The 26,649-nt window shown below is 32.6% G+C and overlaps 1 protein-coding gene and 1 pseudogene across 1 annotated transcript; both read right to left on the bottom strand.

Annotated features, from left to right (window-relative positions):
- Window positions 1-10,283: 10,283 nt before the first annotated feature.
- Window positions 10,284-11,105, bottom strand: LOC127079886 (uncharacterized). The gene has a single exon (XM_051020240.1). It carries the CDS (start codon window positions 11,103-11,105, stop codon window positions 10,284-10,286), a length of 822 nt encoding a protein of 273 aa, XP_050876197.1.
- A 50-nt stretch (window positions 11,106-11,155) lies between these two features.
- LOC127079885 (uncharacterized) lies at window positions 11,156-12,664 on the bottom strand (annotated as a pseudogene).
- Window positions 12,665-26,649: the final 13,985 nt, after the last annotated feature.

The raw sequence follows: 26,649 nt of genomic DNA, 5'->3' as shown, positions 1-26,649 counted from the left end.
TAAAGATTGAAGAAATAGAAAGTAGACATGCCATGACATTCATTCCTTATAAGATTCAAAGATTAACATAAACAAACTTATGTTCTACCTATTGAAAGTACAATAGTGTCTTTAACACGACGTTCAACAACGACCACACCGTTATAATTTCGACTCCACCTGGCTGAATGGTAGGGAACAATTCCTTTAATGCATAAATCTTTGAGGATTGTTTGACTGCTATGAATTATAATGTTTGTTTCTGCTCAATACAAGGTTGTTATCCGTGCATCCACTGTTGCAGCGATTAATGGTATTTGACGGGCTGGTAATTAAGTTAGGTTTCATAATAAGCGTATTCCTTAGAGAACCACTTGCTGATTCATTTATTCTCAATCTTTGTTAGCAGGAAATTCAACTACAGGATCATCTAGTTTGGTTAATAGTGATTTTGAAATTCTTAAGAAGTTCTCTATTTCAATCAATTATCTTAAACCTCAGGTGTGCATTAAAGTAATTTGGTGTCCACCATCTAGAAGGTGGACAAAGGTGAATGTAGACGGTGCTTCTGGTGGAGTCCCGATTAAGGCAACCTGTGGGGGGATTTTCAGGAGTCACCTTGGAAATCATGTTGGGAGCTGTGCAAGCAATCTAGACAATGAGAATGCCCTTTTTGCAGAGCTTATGAGAGTTATTTTGGCTATTGAGCATGCTCATGCTCATGGTTGGTCTAATCTTTGGTTAAAATCGGATTCAAAATTAGTTGTTTTAGCGTTCAGTAAACTATCTGTAGTGCCTTGGAAAATCAGGAATAGATAAGACATGTATGTTGAGAATGTATCAAGTGTAAGTAGTGTGGGTAATAGTCTCACATTAGTTGGAAATGGGAGACTTGAATATTTATAAGTGAGAGAATCCACCCACCTATCACCTTAAGGTTTTAGGTGAATATGTGGTGTGTCTCTCACAAAGGTGTTGCTCCAAAAAAGAAGTCTCACAATGTTCAATGCTCCCTAGTGAAAAACTCCTCCAACAAATGGTATCATGATCCTTTGGTTCGAGAAAGGGATCGACTTACTTGTATCGAAAGTCAACATTGCCAGTGTGGTGAATAAGAAACGTTCCGTTGAAGAATATCAACGACGCCAATATGGTGAATAAGAAATGTTCCATTGAAGAATATCGACGATGCCAGTGTGGTGAATAAGAAACGTTCCGTGCGGTACAAGAGTTTGTGGAAGTAAGAAGAGCTTTCACTTGAGGGGGAGTATTGTGGACTCACACTTGAGGGGAGTGTTGAGAATGTATCAAGTGTAAGTAGTGTGGGTAATAGTCCCACATTAGTTGGAAATATGGAGACTTGAATATTTATAAGTGAGAGAATCCACCCACCTATCACCTTTAGGTTTTAGGTGAATATGTGATGTCTCTCACAAAGGTGTTGCTCCAAAAAAGAAGTCCCACAATATTTAATGCTCCCTAGTGAAAAACTCTCCCAAAAATATATGCATTTTCTAGGAAACTTTAATTTTTTGATTCCTCATATATGCAAGGAAGGGAATCTTTGCGCTAATAAGCTGACTAACTTAGGATTATATATCACTAATTTTACTTGATGGAATGATGTTCATCTGGTCGTTAAATCGGATTTTCTGATAAACAAGTTAGGATTGCATAACTTTAGACTCAGATAGGTTTAAGGTTTTGACTTTAAGTCCTGCACATTTTTGTATCTACTCCTTTTTCTTTTATATATATTTTCAGGGCTAAAGCCCGTTTATAAAGAAGAAAAGAAAAATAGGGGTGTAAAAATATGATTAGAATTGTATTGCACTTAAAAAAAAATTGAACCATTTATATCATTAATGAACTTAAACATTTAATTTAAATAATTTTAATTCAGTTTAAAATCGATTCTAAAATAATTTTATTTTATAAATTAGTTTAATTATATAAATGCTTAAATATACTTTTGGTCTCCCTATTTTGAAATTTTTTAAAATTTAGTCTCTCCATTTTAAAAACCAGCTTTTTAGTTCTTAAAGTTTATTTTTCTTGGGATTTTCTATGACCCCCTTCCAATTTTACTGACATACATTGATGATTAGGATTAAAAATAAATTTTTAATGATGTGGCACAAATGAGTAGGGTGATTTATTATTTATTATTATCATTTTAAAGAATTAATCCATAATTATTCATTCTATTATTTTTATTAAGTTTTTTTAAATATTAATTAATCAAATTGTTAAAAGTAAATGTTGCCCCTTAACCCAATTCAACACATATCAGATCAACAATCAAATTCCAAGTTGATGTTAGTCTGACATATATAAATCCTTAAATAAAGTACAAATCAAACAATGTGAGACTCAACTTATCACTTGAAGTTGCTGCACCAATTCCACAACTCTTCTTCTTCATCAACAACAAACATTCCATAAACTCAATTCAGTTGAGTTCTAAATTAAGGTTTCCATCTATCAATCCATGAAATATTTGAAGAATGCGTTTTAGAACCCTCAAGAGTCATCTTGAAGACAATCAAAATCAGTTATCAACAACCATTGTAAAAAAAGTGCCCTGCATCGAAGTTGCAATAGAATATGAATATCCATTGGAAAGGCTAACACTGATAAATGAGTGTGCCTAATATCTTAGATAAAAACATGAATATAAATATGTATAAACTTAAGTCTGCAAACATTACAGTATGAGGAATAAATTATAGGCCTCATTAGTTATGGCTTGGTGGTTTCATCTTATTGTAGGGATATAGTTCTAGAATATGGAGCACATGTAGAGAAACTTGGAATGACACTCTTTGAGTTAATATCATAAGCTCTTGGATTGAATCCAAAGCATTTAAAAGATATGGATCGTTCTAAGCGAATTATATGTTACTTGGTCATTATTATCATGCTTGTCCTCAACCAGAATTAACTATAGGAACCACCAAACACTCTGATGGTAGCTTTCTCACCGTGCTTCTCCAAGATCATATTGGTGGCCTTTAAATTCTTCTCAAAGACAAGTGGATCGATGTACCTCCAATCCGTGAGGCTCTTGTTGTTAATATTGTGCAAGGTGAGGTGAGTTGGGTTTATGGAATGTTTGTTGTTGATGAAGAAGAGGAGTTGTGGATATTGTTTGATTTATACTTTGCTCAAGTGTATATATGTCATACTAAAATCAACTTGCAATTGAATTGTTGAGCTCACAAGTGATGAATTGGGCTAAGACCCAACATTTACTTTTAACAATTTGATTAATTAATATTAAAAAAACTTAATAAAAATAATAGAATGAATAATTATTAATTAATTTTTAAGAAATAGTAATAAATAATAAATTATCCTACTTATCCATGTCACGGCATTAAAATTTTATTTTTAAATCATAATCATCAATGTTACGTCTATAAAAATGGAGAGAACCCATGAAAATTCCAATAGAAATAAATTTTACCGACGAAAAAGTTGATTTTTAAAATGGTGAGATTAAATTTTAAAAAACTTCAAAATAGAGGGACTAAAAGCGCAAATAATTGGTGGGACTAAATTAATTTCTCATAATAAAACAATTGAGAGTGCAAACGAAAAAAATTTAAAAATAAAAACTATTTTTTATTTCAGATAAAAATTGAAAATGAAAGAACTTTCATTTATAAAGAATATGTTTTAAGTAATGATACTCTACATGATATCATGCAGTTTATAATATTGATTCTTTGTTAAACATGTTCAAAATTTATTATCTTCAGCCAGAATTAGAATTATCATTTACCTATTTAATCCAATGGAAAAAAAGAGTACTAACTTTGATGGAATATTTCCCATGTGTGCGACTTAGATGAAGTGTGTGTGGTCATTTCTATTTCAGATTTTTGCATTAGAATTGTTATGGTAACACGCTCTCACCAGCAGTAATACTTACACACAATTAACAAAAGGTAACAGTTCTTAAATATATGCATAACATAAGATGAAAGTGGTAGAGAAGATCCAGGTGAAGTACAGTCATCACGAGACTCAAACAATGATCTTCCTTATTTCCATCATTTACCAAGCATGAATTTGAGGAAAACAAAGAGAAGTGACATTTGAGATGGGACAGTTCGTACAAGTTAGCAGGTTGCTTTTGCAGTATGTGACAGTGACACTTTCGGATTTTGATTGGTTGAATAAGGCTAGAAGGGTCAAGATTGGTCCCAAACCCATGTGATTGTTACTATTTAGATCCAGATTGTACTAAAATCACAACAACCCATGGTTGACACCCACTATTTTACACACATTTTGCAATTGATTAATTCAAATTTGATATTTTAAGTTGTTTTAATTTATTATATTACATGGACTACTTTTTATATTATTCAAACTAGTAAAAAAATCTGCGCATTTTAGCCTATTATGACTATTTGTTTATATATATAATTTGAGTTTTGGAAATTATAAAAAATCTTGTAATATAGTTATCAATTATTTATCTATTAAAATAACATGCATATATACTATTAATAATACAACATCATTTTTCTTTTATTTATTATGAATTCTTTTTGTTTGAATTACACTAAAGTTTATCAATGAAGTTTAATACTTTGAACAACTGAATTGTACTGGATGTATCTAAAGATATTCTGAATAAGAATAAGAATACTCAATCTCATTCTTCTTCATTTCTTAAGGTTTATGGCATACAAGGTATATTATGACTTATTTGAAAAAAAGAACTTTACTTTTAAATGAATAAATAAAGAGAGATATGATCGAAAGTATGGGGTATGGTACCAAAGAAGAGGAATAAAGTCTAATATGGTGATGCATTAATTAACCTATGTCTAGGATTTTGATCGTGAATAAAATTGTATTTGACCTAAGGGAACATATATGGTACAAGTCATAAAGTTACTAATTAAATTTAAATGATCAAAGGAATTTAATCAATTAATTGACTAAAAATCTAAGGGAGCATGTAAGGGTTATGAGTCAAGCTATATCAAGAAGAATCAAGAAAATATCCATGAATTGTGATTTAAAGATATAAAAAAAGGAGAAAAATCAAAGTAAATGATATTAACCCTAATTTTCTAATTAAATCCGATCTAATCATAATTAGGAAATTAAATACTAATATTAATTAAGACTACATTCCTAATTATATAAAAATTGTCACTTTGGTGTATTTAAAAAATTATTAAAAATGAATTTATCTAAATAAATAAATAAGATTGAACTCTGCCAGAGATGCATAAATGAAGAGGGGAGTGTGAAAAGTCATTAGAATGAAAATAACATGTCATTTGTAAAAATATTTTGAATGCCCTAAGACGGAAAATTGAGTTTGATGGGTTGTGATTAATTTTAATTTTGAAAACAAAAAGTTGTCTTGATTTGAATTGCACTAAAGTCTATGAATGAAGGTGGATACTTTGAACAACTGGGTCAAACGTCCTATATTTAAAGATATTCAGAACAAGGGTAAGAATATCTCTCTCTCTCTCATTCTTCTCCATTTCTTAAGGCTCGTGGCATACAATTCAAATCGTATTTTTAAGTATTTTTGAATTTATTTGCAAAAGAATTTTAATCTTAAATGAACAGGGAAAAGAAAATGATGGATGAAGTCCAACAATGATTAAAGCCTTAATATCCATTCATCTTCAGAGACTTGGAAGGGAAGTCTTGAACTCGAGATCCGATGTAGTGCACATACCAAGGTATAATCCAATAAGTGACAAAGAGACTTATGCTCACTGGAATGAATAAGGGAAACATGTTAATTATTGAAAGCAATTAATTTATCAAGAATGAGCTTATCAACTAATCTAAAGGGTGAACATGTCGAAACAAACATTAAACACGTAGAAATGTAGCAATTTTAACAATACGTTGAAAATTGAATTTCAAGGTTCCGAGTCACGGAGGTAAGCCTTCCGAATAACATACCATATTTGGTAAGACATCATATGGTAAAAGATCTTCCTACACGTCTGTTTTTTACCTTGGTAGAACACCAAATAAGATTTTCAACTAGAAATCTTCCACTGCGTGTAAGATAGAGTAACTAAGAAATATTCGGAGATACACATTAAATATTTTTATCTCATTATCATTAATATTTCAATTTATTAGTACCATTCCATACTTTTTAAAGTAAAATAACCAATTATTTTTAGTACTTATAAAAAAATAGAATTCAAATTATTCATTCATTCACAATTTTCATTCATATTTACTCTAAATTAGAACAATTTATTTTATCTCTATTGCATTGTTTTGCATACTAAAATTAGAACAAATTTTAAAATAAATATGGAAGTAATATGATTACTACTAAAATTAGAACAATTTATTTTATGTCATTCATAATTACTTGAAAGAAATATGAATACTACTAAAATTTAAAACTTCATTACAAAAAAGAAATACTAAGAAAAAGTATAAAGATTATTTTTGGAATTTGTTTTCCCTAACAAAGTCTCCAAATTCTTTGGAAATGTCCAGCAATATGAATCACATAGTAATGGTACATTCATCATGTTAAATCATGTTATAAAAATAAATATAATATATACCAAATGGGAACTGGACTCGACGTATCCAGATAACACAACATGATTTAACATGAGTAGCATTGATTTCTAGTAGATGAGTGTTGTAAGAAAAAAATCCACAAATAATGAAGACGAAATCGTGTTACTTTTTTTCCCCAGAAAATATGAAGATGAGTGAAAAAATAATGAAGATGAAACCCTATAAAAAAAATTCCAGAAAATATGATGATGAGTGGGAAAATAATGAAGATGAAACTGTGTAAGTTCTTTTTCTAGAAAATAGGAAGATGAGTGGAAAATAAACCCAGAAAGTTGTAAACAAAGATGTACCAAAGAAACCCAATGCAGATAAAGTGAACTGGCCCAATGGAACAAACAAAAAAGACCCAGAGTTCAACAAAAAAATAAAATATATTATTTCATGTTTTAGATCTTGTTGCAATAAAAAATAAGTCATTCATTATAAAATATATTAAATTTATGGTGACACCAAACAATTAACAAAAGGTAACCGTTCTTAAATATATGCACAAATAAAATCACAACAACATGTGGTTGACACTTATTTTACTCATATATCTAGGAATAGATATTTTAAGTTTTTTTTTAAAATCTTATATCTGATGACTTTGCGATCGACCAATTCGAAATTGACATTTGAAACTATTTTTATTTATTATATTGAATAAAGTCTTTTTGATTTTATTTAAATGTGTATTAAAAAGTTTAATTTCTGCAAAAGGAAGAAAGTTGAGAATCAAAGTCAAATTGATTTTCAAAGTTTTAAGAGGTACATTTAAACTTTTTTCGTATTCTCTTGATGTATTCTTCATGTATCTTTTTAATATGTTCTTGATATGTATAAATTACATTTCATATTCTTTTGTCTTTTTATTTTTTTTAAAAGAGTCTTTTATAGAGATATAATAAAACAATTGATGGAGTCAAGGCTCGACACAAAGAAATTCAAGGGTGTTATCACAAATGCTACGCTCGTGCAACTACATCAATCAATTCTCCACTGTCATATGTGACAACAACAATCTATTCCTCATGGCGTAAAACATGCACAAAGAAATCCAGGGATACTGTCATAAATGCCTCGTGTGTGCGACTACATCAATAAATTCTCCATCGTCATAGGTATTTTCGCAGACGCCTTATGCATGCGACTACATCAATCAATTCGCCATCGTTAAAGATGTTGTCGCAAATATCTCGTGCGCGTGACTACAACAATTGATTCTCCACCATCAGAGGTGTTGTTGCAAATTCCTCGCGCGTACAACTACAACAACCAATTCTCCTCTAGAAATAATAGTCCACCCCATCTGGAAGCTAGCCACTCTAGAGGATGTGGTGCGTTGGCCATACGTCTACCTTGGACTGGGTTTTCACCAGGGCGGGGGAAAGGCGAACTTGCCTTTGGCCTAGAACGGTCCTAGTGACGTTTAATAAAATTTGAGGAAAAAACTCGTAAGTTTGCATAGAATCCAAAGCTCTGCACCCGGGACCATACAAATGCACCTTATACATGTAAAAGAACATTTAATTCCAAAATATATATACACATATGTTTTTCCATTACAAAAGTATTGTTTATATAGTACAAAAAAAAACATGACTACTCCAGCAGGGAGACGACATCCCCATCTTTGAAAATTTGATCTGGCCAAACCTGTTCCCTCGAAATACACAGGAGATGGTGAAAATGCTCCATTTGATCCAAGACATTTTCAAAAGACTTCCAAACAGCTCCAAGGCCGACGATTGTACAATCGACCAAACACTGAGTAAAAAAAGCATTCTTGAGGCATAAAGATTCTAATCCCATCTGAGCTACTAAAAGAGACGCTTAAGCAAATAATAAATTACTCTGAGCATAACCTTGTGTCTGGTTCTTCCTCGCCGTGGTAAGCAAGAGAGTTTTTTTTTTTGGAAAGGGGGGTTAAGAAGGAACAAAGCATCCCTTATCCTAGTGATACATGTGGAAGTTGTATGTATTTTCCGCACATATTTATCCCGTTAAAGCGCCAGAATGCGAATACATTCTTCCAATTGGTGTTTTCATCACATTAGTGGTTGGACCAATGAGCATTTTAACAACCATCTCCATCGAGGGAGAAAACAATAGAAACGCACTGAGTGTACCGAGCTAAAGGTGCCAATTCCTCATCCACGACACGCCTAGACAAATTGGCCAGATAAAATTAATCCTCCTTATGGGGAAAAACCCAAGGTTTCCTTGAGGAGTGTGAGGTCGACCCCGAAGCACTCTGCGGCCTCGGGAGAGTATTAAAAGCAATGTCACCTCCAAAAGGCCCTAAACTAGTAGAAGGGTCAACTTCATTCCTTTGTGGCCATATTCCACGCCTCAATAACCAAAGCTTTACTTCATCCTTCATCAAATCTGCAACCGACCATCGTTAGAGCAAGCACCTCATAAGTAATAAAATTGAAAGAAAAAAAGGCCAAGATCTTACCCAAAATGATCTTCCTTGCTTCCTGAGTACGGTCTTCGATCAACAATTGGGTATCAATGAGGCACTTCAAGCATATCCGATCGGCCTCCTCCGAGGGGACACCACCCCTTAAATAACTCTGGCCTTTGATGAAACTTGTCATCTGCTTCTTCTAGTAGAGATCCTTCAAAGAAATATCTTCCTCTTTGTATACTTACACCTTGTTTCCCATGAGGAAATGACTTTCAGTCCAGTACTTGGGGAACAAACTCAACACATTTACCCCCCACTCCATTCCCAACGCTGCAAACTATATCATGATTTTCTAGGTGGATAGGAGTAACCAGAATGAACCGATCTTTGAAAGGAGGTGACTCAGAAAATCCCCAAAGCTCGGGATGGTCGACACCAGATAAATTAACCCTCAAATCCGCGTTTGAGATGCAAGACCGCATTTATCGCGAGCGAAAACTACCCGAGTGAATGATCGTCGAATGAAAATGAAGTCACCAACGAAGTTTATTTTTAAAAAAAGGAAACATCGATAAAACCCTTGAAGAATAAAAATAAGGTCATCACAACCAAATGTAGGTTCGAGAGTTAATTATGTGCGTGGAAGGTATTAGCACCCCGCGACATATGTTGTAGCCAATTGGAACCGTTTGATCAGCTTTGGAAGAAATTTTAGCTTAAAATATTGTGTTTCTTCTAATGATTAAAAATATTTACAGGAAATTAAAAAAAAAGTAAAAAAAAATTATTAGGGTTTTTGACAAGACGTTGAATCTCGCTCCTACGTATCTCCTAGTGCGATGGAAAATTCAAAGCTACGTAGTTCTAGGTAGCAAAAATTTGATTGTGCTCAGGTAGAAAAATGTTACTTTAGGTCGCGTTAGAGAGGAATGAAGGGTTGTTTGTAAATCATGTTGGAGCGGATAAAACATTGTTCATTGGCAAGAAAATGAAAAAGAGTTGGTCACGCTAAGGCCAAACAAATTTGTTTAATTGGTTGACTTATTTTTTGGTGGAAGACAATTAATCGATCTTAAACAAGGTGTAAACCTTGCATCGAATTACTCGAGGACAAAACGGATGTACATTTGATCACCCCTTTTAAATACGAGTTTTAATGAATCTATTTTTTAGTGAAAGACGAATAATCGACCTTAAACAAGGTGTACACCTTAGATTCAATTACTCGAGGACAGGGACAAAGCCATAAATTTTGAGTAGTGGGGTCAATATAAATATAACATTTCATTTTCAAAAATATAAATATAAATTATAATTGTTCTCTACGATTTTTCATGTTCTGAAAATGTTGAATGATTTTCTCATTTTCAACATCAACAAAAACATCTCTCTCAATGTAAGTAACTAGGCAATCATTTAACCAATCATCACCCATGCGATTTCGCATTCGATTCTTGATAATATTCATAGCAGAGAAAGCTCTTTCAGCTGTTGTAGTTACCACCGGTAATATCAGAGATAACTTTAAAAGCAAATATACCAACGGGTACACAACATGTTTTTTGGTCTCTACGAGCTTGATAGAAAGATCACCAATCCCCTCTAATTCTGAAAATTCACTGTCAGAGCATACATCTAAGAAATAGCTTTCAAGCTGACAATCTAGTGCCAATAATTCAACTTGAGAAAACTCTGAAGGATAAAATTGAGCTAAACAAATCAATCTCTCCTTATCAAATGCAGACAATGAATCTCTTGGACTTAAACAATCTACACAAAGGAGCAACTTAGTATTTACTTCTGTAAAACAATTGTTTAACTCTTGAAGTTGTCGATCAATCACTTCATAAAACAATCCAACTTGAAAATGGTGTAAATTAAATACTTTCTCCATTTTTCTCTTTGACTTTTTTTGTGTCGGTTGAAAAGTGTCATCCATATCTAGAATGTCAATATCATTATGCTCACAAAATAATGAAACATTATTCAACAAAGAATCCCAACCATTATCTCTTATAGCTTGTAGCCTTATTTTGGACACTTTTACTAACTTCATAGCATTTACAATATCTTGATCACTTCTTTTTAATGCTTGAGATAAATCATGTGTAATTCCTAAAACTATTTTCATCAAGTGCAAGAGGAAAATAAATTCAAAAGATTGCATATAATCCATCAGCATTAGTGCTTCACCTTTTTTTTATCTAAATTTGTTCCATCTTCCTCAACCATTTCTAGCACATCAATCATAGAAGAGAATAGAGAAACTATACTAAGTAATGTACCATAATGTGAGCTCCACCTTGTTTCCCCCACCTTCTTAATTGTCATTTCTTGATTCAAGCCACGCCCACTAGAGATTTCTCCATGTTCCAATGCTTGTTTCACCTTTGTAGCTTGACTTTCACGAAGAATATCTCGGCGCTTACATGATGTTCCAACAAAACTATACAAATTAGCAACCAAATTAAAAAATAAAGCAATTTTAGAATGCTTTTTTCCTAATGTCACAAGAGCTAATTGGAGTTGATGGGCAAAATAATGAATAAAAAATGCAGAACAATTCTCTTTAAAAATCAAGCTTTTTAGACCATTGTATTCACCCGCATATTACTTGCTCTGTCATAACCTGGTCCACGTATCCTTGACAAACTTAATCCGTATTTTGCAAATAATGACTCCAAACCCGATTTTAATGTTAGAGCACTAGTATTTGAAACATGAACAACACCAAGAAAACACTCAATAACTTTTCCTTCATTATTTACATAACGTATAACCACAACCATTTGCTCTTTCACTGAGATATCACGAGATTCATCAATTAAAATAGCAAATAAATCATCTCCAAGATCATTCAGTATAACTTGAGTAATGACCGTTACAGCAGCTTTAACAATATCCTTTTGAATATCAGGAGATGTTAACTTAAGATTTCCACGACAATTTTTCCAAACTTTATAAATATCTTCATTATGATTAACAAGAAAATTCATAAGTTCAAGAAAATTCCCCTTATTTTTGGATGAAATTGACTCATCATTACCACGAAAAGCTAAACCTTGTGCTAATAAATATCGAATGCAATCAATTATACATGTCAAATGAATTCAATAGTCCTCTTTAACTTGATTGGATTGTTTACACAAGACACCTTCAATGTGTTTCTTTTGTTTCATTAGAGCTTGATAATTTCTCCATGCTTGATTATGAGAGCTATTTACATCTCCAAGATGAACTCGAAATCTTTCACTTTTTTCCAATTTGTAAAGCCTTCTGTTATAAAGGCATCACCACAACCTTTATGTTCTTCAAGATGTGACCTCATAAGATAACAACATAAACAATATGCAACATCCTCACTTTGACTATATTCCAACCAACTAGCATATTTTAAATACCAATCCGAATTAAACTTACGAAAGGTATCTCCAAATTTTCTTTGTGGAAAAATAATTTCTTTTGGTTGACAAGGACCCTTTTGCAAATAATATCTTATAATTTTATCTCTATCACTTGGATGATAATCTAACATTTTTTGCCTTAAACCGGGATCGTTAGGAAGTTTTTCCGATTCAAACTGCAAAAACCTTTTTTTCATGGGAGGACCGGGCTTCGACGTTCATTAGGTGTTTGAGGATTAGGAGTTGATGATTGCTCTGTTGATTTTCTTTTGAAATATTTTTCCATTGCTTATTACTAAAAAAAAAAAAATCACAATTAAAATTATATTCAAAAAATTCATAATAATACTATAAAATTGATACAAACACAACAATTTCAAACAAACACTACAAAACTCTAAAAATAATTTTTCTGCCATTAACACAATCTCAAGCTCAATAAAGTAATAATATATTTTTTACTCTTATTACAATAATAAAAATAAATTATAAATTCATAAAGATTAAAATTAAAAAATTTACCTTTTAAAAGATCAACAATGGAGAAGAAACTAGAAACAGAGAGATACTTTGTAGTGAGAGAATAAGGAGTGAGAGAAAGAAGAACACGAAAAAGTGATTTGTTTCTATTTGAAAAGAGTAAAAGAGAATTAATAGGAATATGAAAAGAAATAGGAGTTAAATTTTTTAATTTTATTTAAAGAATTTATTTTATTTTAAATGCATATGGATGTGTGTGATACTCCAAATTATTTTATTAAGTGGGGGTCATTATTAACTTTTCTTCCTAATTTTTAGTACACTAAATATATTAATATATTATTTATATTATTAAACATTAATCAAAGAATAATGTGGTGGGGGCATAGACCCACCCTTTCTTCTTACAGAAATGATATTCCTACACTTACACCCGTATAATAATATATATTTTTAAAAATAAAATATTAAAAAATATTATTTTATTTTTAAATTTTTTTTAAATTAAATAATATTGATATAAAATTATGTGATTAATCAATTTTATAATTTTATTAACTAACTTTTTATATTGTATTAACCAATTTTAATGACTGCTCAAAATTTATTTGGACAGCTGAACGTTTATTAATCAATTTCATAATTTTATTAACAAATTTTTTACTTTTTATTAACCAACTTTGGCGTACTAGTAAAAATTATTTTTAATATCTGAACGTTTATTAACCAACTTCATCATTTTATTAACGAATTTTTTACATTTCACTAACCAACTTTATTTCATTACTTTAAAGACATTGTTCACGATTACTATTCACGATTGTTGTTCAGGGGCACTATTCACGGGTACTGTTCACGCACAGTTTATACACTGTTCATGTACTGTTCACAATTAATTTTTTTAATTTTAGAAAAACACTGTTCACCGTATAAATACGGAGAACAGGGTATACGGTGTATGGATTTGGTGTAAAAAATAGTGTATGAATAACATAGCTGTTCTTCTTAATACCTCCGTCCCTGCTCGAGGACAAAGCGGATGTACATCAATTTATACCCATTTTAATTCGATTTTGAAAAGTTTATTAATTGAAATTTTTAGGTGGAAGACGAGTATTCGACCTTAAATAAGATGTGCATCCTGTATTTTTTTACTCGAGGATAAAATGATGTGCATCTATTTATCCATGTTTAATTCAAGTTTTAGTTTATTTAGAAAAAATGAGGATTAAATACGAGAATCAGAGCTTAAATAAAACACGCGCCTTGCACTCCGACTCTCCAAAACAAAATGGATGTACATCCAATTATTCCGTTTTAATTCGATTTCATTATTCTCTTGATTATTAAAGTATTAAAAAAAGGTGGGCCAAATTAAGGTAAATGAAACAATACTTGAGGAGAAACGCGAAGAATTAGAACTTAAACGAGACGTGCGTCTCGCGTTCGAGAACTTCAAGAGCAAAGGGTACATCTGGTTGCTCAATTTCTTTACTCCAAATATTTTGCTAAAAATATGTGGATTTTTGGACATGAATAAACCATAATATTTTTTTCATTTTTTTAAAAACTTTTTTTTTGTTAAAAAAGGACATCTAGTCATATTAATAAAATGGTAATATATCTATTTTGTTAATTTTTATAAATAATATCATAAACACAAATAGGAAAAAATCTATTAGTTTTTTCTCTAACAATTAAAACATAACAGTATCAATATTTATTTTAACAACTTATAACACATAAAAAGCAAAGTCACAAATTTCAAAGGATAATAAAAGAACAAACCCAAGAATAAAAACAGATTTCAATGGGTCAATGGCCAATGTCTTACCACTAACCTAATTGTTAACATAAAATACACAAGTACAAATAATACGTGCACCCCCACTGATCGGTCACATTTTAACTTGATTTTCATCATGTTCTCGGCCAAAATTCATCAATGTGGTAACCCTTTATTTTGTGTTTGAGTGTTTGAATTTTAAGTATTTCATAGTTGAGTAGATTTATGCTTATTTTGCTTTTGGTGTTAATTTAAGTTTTTAGATGCGTTTTATGTCGTTTCCATGGTATTGTGCATGTTTCAGAAGTAGTTGAAGAGTCGGAAGTGCCAAGGCAACAGTGGAAGAGTGAAAGAAAAAGAAAGAAAAAATAGAAGGAAATTCCTGGAGCCAAACACGGCCCGTGTCTCCTGACACGGCCCGTGCTGCAAGAAAACCTTTTTCCCATACAAAAACCAGGGGGCTGACACGGCCGGCCGTGTTGCCTGGCACGACCCGTGTCAGCAGGTCTGAAGGAAAATCAAAAAAATAAATAATTGAAGAGCCAACACGACCGCCCGTGTTGCTTGGCACGGCCCGTGTTGGCAGGTGCGCTGAAGTTTCCGATTTCTTGTTTTCACTCATGTAAGTGATCCCGAAGGGTATTTTTGACTTTTTGGCCTGGATGCAATGTGTACCACACTATTTAGACCTAATGGAAGGACAAACTAAATGGGGAAACATAGAGAACGAGAGAATCAAGATTTTTGGAGAACGGAGATCATCAAGCGCGGAAGCAATTGAAGATCGAAGCTATCTAATCTCTTGTAATGTCTAATCTTATATTTGTACCTTCTTTGAATATTATCATGAGCTAAACCCCCCAATGCTAGGGGGGTGTCCCTGAATTGCTTTTGTAATGAACCTTTTTCCTACAATGTTATGAATGTCTATGTTTTTATGAAATCAATTTGTTATAACACGAGTGTAATGCTTGCCGTATTGGAAAATTAGGTATTGAATTGGAGGTAAAGGAGGTCTGACAAATCCCTTTATCACTATGTGTATAACAACATCGCTAATTTCGCTTAGGAATGAGGATCTAATAGCGATGATGGAAAATTCTTGATATTCATACATGGGATTAATATTCTTTTGAATGGCTAAGGAATTGGGATTTAAAATTGAATGTTAATGGTTTCTGGCTAAGGAATTAGGGGAAACTTCTCTTGAGAACCATATTGAATCATTCGAACATAGATATCATAAATTAAGGATTAAGTTTATTTCAGAGCAATTCATACACCCTTGATCTAGCATGTTTAACTTGTCTGCATTCAAAAATCTCTACTTTATTTCCTTTATATTTTACAAAGCAAAATCACTCTTCACTTACCAACCCAAGGATATTTTGTTCAATTGAATCATTATCAACACTGATAGTTCCTACGCAGTCCTCGAGATCGATACTCAGGATAATTCCTTTTATTACTACATCGGTGAATTAGTACACTTGCTATTTTCACGATCACCCACCCCTAAACACGTGAAACAAAACGCAACAAAGAAAGGGAAAAATAAGGTGAAGCTCTCACTGGTGGCGTTCAACCCACGTGAGGGAATTGTGCGTCATTACTTCTGCTGTCAAGAAATGGTGAATATATTTGTTAGATGGGACTTTCACGATTCACACAGACCAGAGAAGTTTGAAAGAACTTATGACACAAGTTATCCAAATCTCAGAGCAACAATTCTATTTAGCTGAACTTCTAGGGTATTCATACGAGATAATGTACAAACCAGGTGCTCAAAACAAAGTTGTAGACACACTTTCTTGTATATGTTTCCTTGCCCTATCCATTCCTCATATAGAGTTTACTTCAAAGCTGAAAGAACAATTAGCGCACGATGAAACATTCCAATAATTGATACACAATATTACAAACAACTATTGTTGAAGGAATTCCATGCTTCACCAATAGGAGGCCAAAGTGGTAGTCTTTGCACTCTAGGAAGGTTGCATGAAAATGTCTTTTGGGTAGGAATGTGCAAAGATGTTACTAAATTCATACAAAAATGTGTAAAATGTCAACAAATGAAATCTAAAAATCATACTCCATACGACTTGCTTTAGCCATTTTCAATTCAAGATAAATTATGGGAAGACATATCATTAAATTTTATCATAGGCCTCCCTTCATTCCAAACTTACATAGTGATTTTCGTGGTGGTGGATCGACTTTCTAAAGCTACACACTTTGGCATGTTACCCACACAATTTACAGCCTCAAAAGTAGAGAATTTGTTTGCTTCTATGGTGTGCAAATTACATGGAATACCCATGAGTAGGGGTGTTCGCGGTGCGGTTTTGCCGGTTTTGGCGATAAAAATCATCCGAACCGTAAGAGAAAAAAACATGCGGTTTGGTTTGGTTCGGTTGACTTTTAGAAATAAAACCAAACCAAATCAAACCAAACTAATGCGGTTTGGGTTGGTTCGGTTTTTTATAATATTTTTATTGTGCCATACATACACCTATAGAGAACAACATAACTTTATATTTAGTCATTCATACATGACTAAATAACATAAAAACTCATCATATTTAGACAAAAATATTTCATTCAATATACAAAAAATTAGATTAGACAAAAGTGGAATAAAAAACATATATAAATAGTAGCATAAAATAATATCGAAGATATTATAATAAAACATGAAAAACATATGAGATGAGAGATTAGAGAAGATGAAAAAAAGAACATAAGAGATGCGAGATTGAGAAGAAAGGTGCGATAAAAATGTAATTAAAAGAGAAAATAGTAACATAAAAGATGAAAAAGAAAGAACATAAGAGATGACTTATTAGAGTAGAATAGGCGAAACCTACATGGAAAAGAAGACGAGAAGAATGTGTGATACTACTAAGAGAGATTTAAGAAGGTTGAAATTGAAACCCTAAGCGTGAGTAAGAGAAAATCGTTTGTAATTGTAAGGTTAAGGCATACTAGATTTGATGTTTTGGTTGGATGTGGGATAAGTAAAATTTGGGTTGTAACATAATGCGGTTTGGTTTGGTTTAGTTCGATTGCAAAATACAAACCGTGAACCAAACCAAACCGTGCGGTTTTGTTAAAAAATGACCCAAACGAATCCGAACCAAATGCGGTTTTTTGCGGCTTTGGTTTGGTTTGGTTTAGTTTGCGGTTTTCTATTGGGTTGGTTTGGTTTTGAACACCCCTACCCAGGAGTATAGTGTCAGACAAGGATCCAATTTTATTAAGCCACTTTTGGCAAAAGTTGTTTCGCCTAAGTGGAACGAAGCTGCGAATATCCACATCTTATCACCCTCAGAGTGGCGGCTAAATCGAGGTTTTTAACAAACTGCTTCAGCAATATCTCAAGTGTTTCATGCACAACAAACCTAAGCATTGGAGCCACTTTTTGCATTAGGTCAAATGGCATTATAACACGACAATTCATAACTCAATAGGGGTTTCACTGTTTCAAATGATGTATGGTCGTAATCCTCCTAATTTGAGGGATTACATGACTTGTAGTACTAACATTCAGAATGTAGAAGAGACCTTAATGGAGAGGTCTGAAGTTCTAAAAGAACTAAGGTGGAAGCTTGCTAAGGCTCAAGAAACCATGAAGAATGTTGTAGACAGGGCAAGGATTCATCATCATTTTGCTGTAGGTGATTTGGTCTTTGTGAAGTTAAGGCCACATCGTCAAAATTCTGTAGAAGGACAAAGGATGCACAAGCTTTCAAAAAGGTTTTATGGATCCTTAAAGATCATGAAGGCAATGGGTGAGTTTGTTTTCCAGCTAGAATTACTAACCAGTAGAAAAATTCATCTAATTTTCCACATGTTCCAGTTGAAACCATGGACAAGTGACACCATGTCGCTGTTAGAGTTGCCACCGGAGGTTGTGGAAAACCAACCACCGATCCAACCATTGGTTGTGTTAGACTGGAAGCTTAATGAAAAAAATATCATTAGGCATGTGTTCATTCAATGGGAAGGAATGTTTCCCGAGGATGCCACGTGGGAAGACTGTGATCACATCATTCATACATACCCCAGTTTCATCTTGAGGAATTTGCAAACCTAGGGAATGTTATGCTTCAAGTACATGAATCATAATAAGAGGAAAATGTCCCTCTTCTTAAGGCCAAAAGAAATTGTGGAAGCCCAAAATAATTTAGTATATTCACTGGTGAGTGAGTCACCAAGAGTTTATTACAGGACTCTTGGACTTTAGCTAAAGAAAGTATTATATGTACTAGTTGTATGATGTAAAGAAGGAAAACATGAATTAAATGAAATAATAGATTTCCCTAGATTTTTGTTACAACATTTTACTTTCTAGAATTAAAAAAGATAATTTTTGGGTTTATATGAGATATCTAAAGTTTTAATTAAGATGAAAAAGATTGAGATTTTTGGGTTTAATTTGTTATTAGGATAAATTGTTCAGCCACACGATGTCATATCATAGAGAATTTTACTTGACATCCTTGAAATCATACCTAACACCCCTTATATTTTCACAATATAAAATATAACCCTCTTATTGTTGAATTAATTTCCCTCAGACACAAAAATCTACTAGAACATAAAAAAAATCTGATATGTTATTTTATCGGATTTTTTAAAAATTTGATAAAAATGCATCAAGTTCATATAATCCAAAATGGCAGAAAAATTCGCAAGTTATTTCTGTAATAAATTGGGTAAATAAAAATCAAACACTTAAAATATTATAAAAAAATGTTTTTTCATCGGATTTGTTAAAACAATTGATAAAAATGCATAAAATTATTGAATATTTTGAAATTTTCAATAAATATATATATGATTTGGTACCATTCTTTTAATAAATTCGGAAAAATGTATATAATTTTAAATTTGCAAAAAAATCCACATGTAATTCCAGAACATTCCGCCGGTAAAAACCCAAACATTTAAAATATATATAATAAATGTTTTTTTACCGGATATTAAAATATAAATCTAGCACCCCTTTATATATTATTGGATATTTTGAAAATCCGATAGAAATACATAAAATTAGGTGCCGATCTTTTAAAACTCCAAAAAAATGCATATAATTCAAAATTTGTAGAAATATTTGCAGGTAACATATTTATGCAACAAATTCTCCTAGTAAAGAGATAAAACACTTAAATATTATTTAAAAAATGATTTTTTATCGGATTTTGTAAAAACAAAAATCCCCTAATAAAAAACCGTAAATCGAACCAAACCAAATTGAAAACCACAAAAAAATAAATTTGATTCGGATGTGTTTGAGTTATTTATTAACAAAACTGCATTGTTTGGTTCGGTTTGCGGTTTGTATTTTGCAAACTTGATAAAATTGAATCAAACCACATTATGTTAGAACACACATTTCACTTAACCCACATTCAACCCAAATTCAAACCTATTATGTCTTAACTTTATGATTAGGAACAATTTTCTCCTTATCACTCTTAAGATTTCAATTTCATTCTTCCCAAATCTCTCCTAGGAATATCGTGTTTTCTTCGCCGAATACATTTCGCCTCCTTTTCTCTAATATTCACTCTTATATTCATTCTTTTTTATCTTCTCATTTTTATGTTATTTCTCATTTTTATGTTATTGTTCTCCTTCAAATTTCGTTTTTATTAACCCTCTTTTTATATAATCTCCCATCTCTTTGTTCTTTCTTTTTCATCTTCACTAATCTCTCATCTCCTCTATTTTTTGTTTCATTATAATGTTTTTGATGCTATTGTTTTATGTTTATTATATCACTTTTGTCTAATATGATTTTTATATATTAAATAAGAAATTATTTATTGAGAATGTATCAAGTGAGAGTAGTGTGGGTAATAGTCCCACATTGGTCGAAAATGTGGAGACTTGAGTATTTATAAGTGAGAGAACCCACCACCTATCACTTTAAGGTTTTGATTGAATTTGTGGTTTGTCTCTCACAAAGATGTTGCTCTAAAAAGAAGAAGTCACACAATGTTCAATGCTCCCTAGTGAAAAACTCCCCCAACAAACGGTATCATGAGTCTTTGGTTCGAGAAATGGACCGACTTACTTGTATCGAAAGTCAACCGCGTCAGTGTGGTGAATAAAAAACGTCCCGTTGAAGAGTGTCAACGACGCCAGTGTGGTGAATAAGAAACGTTCTGTGCGATCTTGACAAATGGTATCATGAGTCTTTGGTTCGAGAAAGGGACCGACTTACTTATGTCGAAAGTCAATCGCGTCAGTATGGTGAATAAGAAACGTCCCGTTGAAGAGTGTCAACGACGCCAGTATGGTGAATAAGAAACGTTATGTGCGGTACTGACGCATGGTGAATAAGAAACGTCCCGTTGAAGAGTGTCAACGACGCCAGTATGGTGAATAAGAAACGTTATGTGCGGTACAAGAGTTTGTGGAAGTAAGAAGAGTTTTCACTTTAGGGGAGCATTGTGGACTCACACTTGAGGGGGAGTATTGAGAATATATCAAGTTGAGTAGTGTGGGTAATAGTCTCTTATTGGTTGGAAATATGGAGACTTGAACATTTATAAGTGAGAGAATCCACTCACATATCACCTTAAGGTTTTGAGTGTATATGTGGTGTGTCTATAAGTGAGAGAACCCACTCACCTATCACCTTAAGGTTTTTGATGTACATGTCGTGTGTTTCTTACAAAAGTGTTACTCTAAAAAGATGTCTCACAATGTTCAATGCTCCTTAGTGGAAGAACTCTCCCAACATTGTTGTCCAAATATGATGAGTTTTGTTGTTATTTAGTAATCTATGAATGACTAAAGACAAAGTGATGTTATCCTCTATATATGTACGTATCACTCAATATTTTTTTTTATAAAAAACTGAACCAACTGAACCGAATCAAACCGTATTAGTTTGATTTGATATTCAATTTAATTTCTAAAAACCAATCAAACCAAATTAAACTGTATATTATTTTTCTTTTGCAATTCAAATAATTTTTAACATAAAAACCATTCAAACCACGTGTCGAACACCCTCTAATTCCTAACATCATAAACTTTAAGTTAGTGTATGAGGTGATCACCTCAATATACCAAAATGATACAAGTTAATAATTCATTCCGAGATCCTTCTTAACGTCTCTATTAATCAAATATCTTTCAACACCTATCTCAAAATTAGTTACTACAACAACAAGTATAGTTATCTAATAATGATCCCAAAATCACCTCAGTAAAAATAACAAATGCATGATGCATATCAGTGAATCATCTCATAAATATAATCACACAATCAATCTACTTATTTGTTAACACGTTACTCCATTTCTTTCATAGTTAGACTCTTTTTAACTAAAGAAAATGGTTCTAAAATAAAAGTATTTTTACGTTTTTAATACAAAATATTAATTAAATTTTATCAATTTTATCTCTAATAAATATTATTAGAGTCTTTTTAACTAAAAAAAATGGTTCCAAAATAAAAATATTTTTACATTTTTAATACAATATTATTAATTAAATTTTATCAATTTTATTTTTAATAAATATTATTTACGCTCCTTTCAAATAATTATATCATACTATATCTTTATGACAACTAATAATAATTAAATACAATTTTATAAAATTATTATATTTAAATATTTAATCTTTATATTTTTTAATCTATATGCAACAATTTTAAATAATAATATATTTTGAGACAAAGTGAGTATTTCTTTTCCACCAAATTGTCTTTTTCAGTTTAGAACTCCCATATCAAAGAATCAACCATATGACACTCAAGTGAGAAAATTGTAACTCCAAAATTAATGACATAAAAATTAGGATTTGGATCCTCTTCTGTTAAATGTCTCCTGCTCTCCATCCTGAATATATAAATTAATCCATAAATCAGGAAGAGAAAAAGGTGAAGAAAAATTAAGCCAATAAATTTAAATTCTCGGTAGATATCACGCAAGAGAGATTGCAGCAGCAAAAACATAAAAGGGGATCTGATTCCTAAAAGTTACATCACAGTAGATGATCCATTCAATAAACTCATAAAAATATAGATCAAAATTGTAATATTTATGCTATTATAATAGATATTTTAAAGTGGCTAAGAATTTATTATTATTATTATTATTATTATTATTATTATTATTAATAATAATAATAATAATAATAATAATAATAATAATAATAATAATAATAATTAATCATGCAATCTCTTAATTTAATTTAAGATTTTTATTTGATTTCTTATTTGATAAATGTTATGTTTTAGTCGTTCAAAAAAAGATTTTGTTATCAAACTTAATCCATTTTATTAATTTTTAATTTTAAGCGAAAGAATATTTTTGAGTGTTCACCATATATATATATATATATACTTTATTATCTTTTAATTTTAATCATTTAATCTTTTCAACAAATTTTATATATTTGAATCTCGAAGGTCTTTTAATTATAGTGATACATCATCAACATCTAATACTTTTAATTGCACAACATGCATATGTTCGGAGAGAAAAGAGTCAGGTTTCAGAGGCTTTTGTTCCCTCTAGTTTGGTTCATGCAGATGCGTCGACTTACGGGGCTCATGCTTCTCCACCTTCTTCTTCTCATAGGAGACGGGTGTCACCTAGTGACGCATCACTACCTTCATCTTTTCATAGGCGACAGATTTCACCTATTCAGGTGCCAGAGGTACCAGAGTCACCAGTGCAACCCCAGGAACTAGAGGGACCTCAAGCTGATGAGGCAGTCCCACCTCAGGATGATGAACCTGATGAGTCAAAGCCATCTCAGGTACTTGGAAGAGGCCATTTAGAGTTGTAATTGTTGCCTCTTTACTCGGATCATACTAGACATATTTGAGACGAAAAAGTAAAATTAGTTGGATTCATTCTTTTTAAATTATGTTTATTATTATATTACAAATTTTTTATGATGATTCATTTTTCTGCGGGACCGTGATCCGTTGAAATTCATTAACCATGGACGGAAGATTACTGTCTTGCATTAACCTAATGACGAGTTGTTTCCGTTTTCTTTGTCCTTATCTGAGATGAATGACTTATGCAAGACCTGTTATGTTACGGTGAACTAAATGATGCTTAATGCATTTGCAGAGAGATAACACAATGAGACCTCATCATTTTATCTACCATTTGGTGAGATGTTTATCATACTCGACGATGTGTCGTGTTTGGTGCATCTTCCGATTAGGGGGAAACTTCTATATCATATGAGGATTAGCATAGATAAGGCACTCGAGTTGATGGTAGACGATCTGGAAGTTGACCTAGAGGTTGCCTTGAGGGAGTTGGAAATAATCAGAGGGGCTCATGCTAGGTTTGAATTCTTGAAAAAGGTATATACATATGAGCTCCTTAGAGCAAAGGAGGCTAGAGGTGATGATGAGTAGGTGGGGCTCCATGGAGCGTATGCTATGAGAACATACCTATTACATTTAGTTGGCACTCAAATTTTTGTGGACAAGAGTGCCACTTATGTGGATGTCGTATAACTACGATACTTCGAAGACTTTGAGTGTATCCATGAGTACAACTGGAGGTGCTTGTTTGGTCTACTTGTACTCTAAGTTATAAGGGGGTTGTAGGTGGAAGCGAAACAGGTGACATACAACATCACACTTTTGAAGGTAATATTTATTGGACTTTTAGTGTTTGTGTGTCATTTTTATTACATTTTTGCAAAGCATTTACTCATGATTTGTGTGTTCCAATACTTTTCAAGCTTGGATTCTCCAGCACTTCCCACACATCTCTGATTGGTCGTGTGTAACGACCTCTAGTGAGGATATGCCACATGTTTCTGCATTTGCCCTTCTCAGAGGAAACCAAATGATACAGTTATTTCGAGTGTATCTTGATTGCTTGGTAGCCAAGGATATGCACTTTAATAGCTATGTTGATAACCGCGAGACACAGTCATTTGACGACATATTGTTATACTCGGGATGATTGGCTTTTGGTTCACGTCTGACATTTCCTCATCTGCCTGAGTGCGTAATGAGGCAGTTCGACTACACCCAGATTATTCCCAGACACCTTATTCTCTTTGCTCCTCATGATATGACACATACAAATATATATGCCATGTTTAATGATTCTCTTAGTCATATGGTATCAGAGGAGGCACTGAGTACCATAGCCGAGAACAACTAGAGCTATGTCGACGGGTACATGATCACACTAAAATTTACATATTTTCGACTCCGATTTCACATGTATTCTAGTTATTTTATTGTCATTTTGTTGTGTTATTACTGTGTTTTCCTTTGTTTTCAGGTTTATACTTTAATCGGAGCCCCGATCGAGAAAAGGAGTGAAAAAGGGCTAAAAACCCTAAAATTCAGCATTTTGTGCTTATGGCTTACCCCATGGCGGGCGCCACAGACCAAGCCATGACGTGTCCAAGTCCAACTTCCTCAACTCCCACGTTTCCCCACTTCATCCACTAAGGCACCCCACTTTGTGCTTGTGGCGGGCGCCACAAGAAGGAAACGGTTTCCTCTATTTTCAAGTTGAAGGGCATCCAAGTCAATTCCACTTTTTTTATTTTCCTATAAATAGAAACGCGAATTCAGTTTTACAACCATCCAAACTTAGAACAGAGGCAAACTCATAAGCAAATTTGTTTCACTTAGGCATATATTCAGTATTTTATAGTGGTAGTCGCTTCGCATTGGAGTGTTACCACAATTGTGTCATCAAGTCTGTGATAGAGTCTGTAATCGAGTTTGGAGCACTTTGGAAGGAAGTTAATCCTGCCGCCATTTTCTTTTCCGCATTGCAATTTACTCAGCCCTCCGATTGGAGCAGGTTTTCATTACTCGCCTTTACTTTATTTATTTCCCGCGCTCGCCTTTACTTTATTTATTTCCCGCACTCGCCTTTACTTTGTTTATTTCCCGCACTCGCCTTTACTTTGTTTATTTCCCGCACTCGCCTTTACTTTATTTATTTCCTCGCACTCGCTTTAAATTATTTATTTCCTCGCACTCGCCTTTACTTTATTTATTTCCCACACCCGCGTTTACTTTGTTTATTTCCCGCACTCGCCTTTACTTTATTTATTTCCTCGCACTCGCTTTAAATTATTTATTTCCTCGCACTCGCTTTAAATTATTTAATTCTCGCACTCGCACTGCTTTTATTTACTTTAATGCACTTTTACTTTACTATGTCTAACTAAATCTAAAAGGTTAGAATGTAAGGATCGTAATTAAACCGATAATCCGTACAATTGTTCGTAGAAACACTTAAGGGCTATTTTAACTTTCAACTTAAGTTTTCCCGCACTTCAATTCCGTTGGGTAAGATCGAAAGCCGTCCAACGTCTTTATAAACTTAATTGTTTTTAACTATTTCAAAAACAGCGAAAGCGCTTTGTCTAGTTCATTAGGAGTTTTTAACATCAAGGAGAAAAGAGATTTTAAAACTATTTTCGGACGCGTTTATAAGTTTAGAGTCTGGTTCGTAAGAACCTCTTTTGGTTAAGAAATCCAGGTTATAATACTTTTCAACTTAGTTAAGATACTATATTTCTTAAAAATAGGTTTACTACTCTAACGCAATGCGCGCCTTTTTATAAGTGACAATAAGAGGGTTTGATTAGTGAGTACAACTCGGTTCTGAATACGCGAAAGCGACAGTTCCTGTTAAATTAGTTCTTTTCAAAGTAGGAAACATTGCCCATAAGTAGTTCTATTAGCAAGTACTTGGATTATCAACTGATTACGTGAATTACATTCGACCTTGTCTTTATAAGTTATATTCTATTTTCAATACTTTACTTTTCATTGCACACTACAAAAACACCTATTTTGACTGCCTTTGATAAACACCATAACAACAGATAACGATATTGACACTTGGTCTCTATGGTTCGATAATCTTTTATATTACTCTGACGCGTTCGTACACTTGCGAACACCAAGTTTAACAACGCATCAAGTTTTTAGCGCCGTTGCCGGGGACCAATTTCGTCAAATTTCATTT

This window comes from Lathyrus oleraceus, chromosome 5 (assembly GCF_024323335.1).
Source record: "Lathyrus oleraceus cultivar Zhongwan6 chromosome 5, CAAS_Psat_ZW6_1.0, whole genome shotgun sequence".
Taxonomy (NCBI): domain Eukaryota; kingdom Viridiplantae; phylum Streptophyta; class Magnoliopsida; order Fabales; family Fabaceae; genus Lathyrus; species Lathyrus oleraceus.
This window is presented reverse-complemented; position numbering and strand designations above follow the sequence as displayed.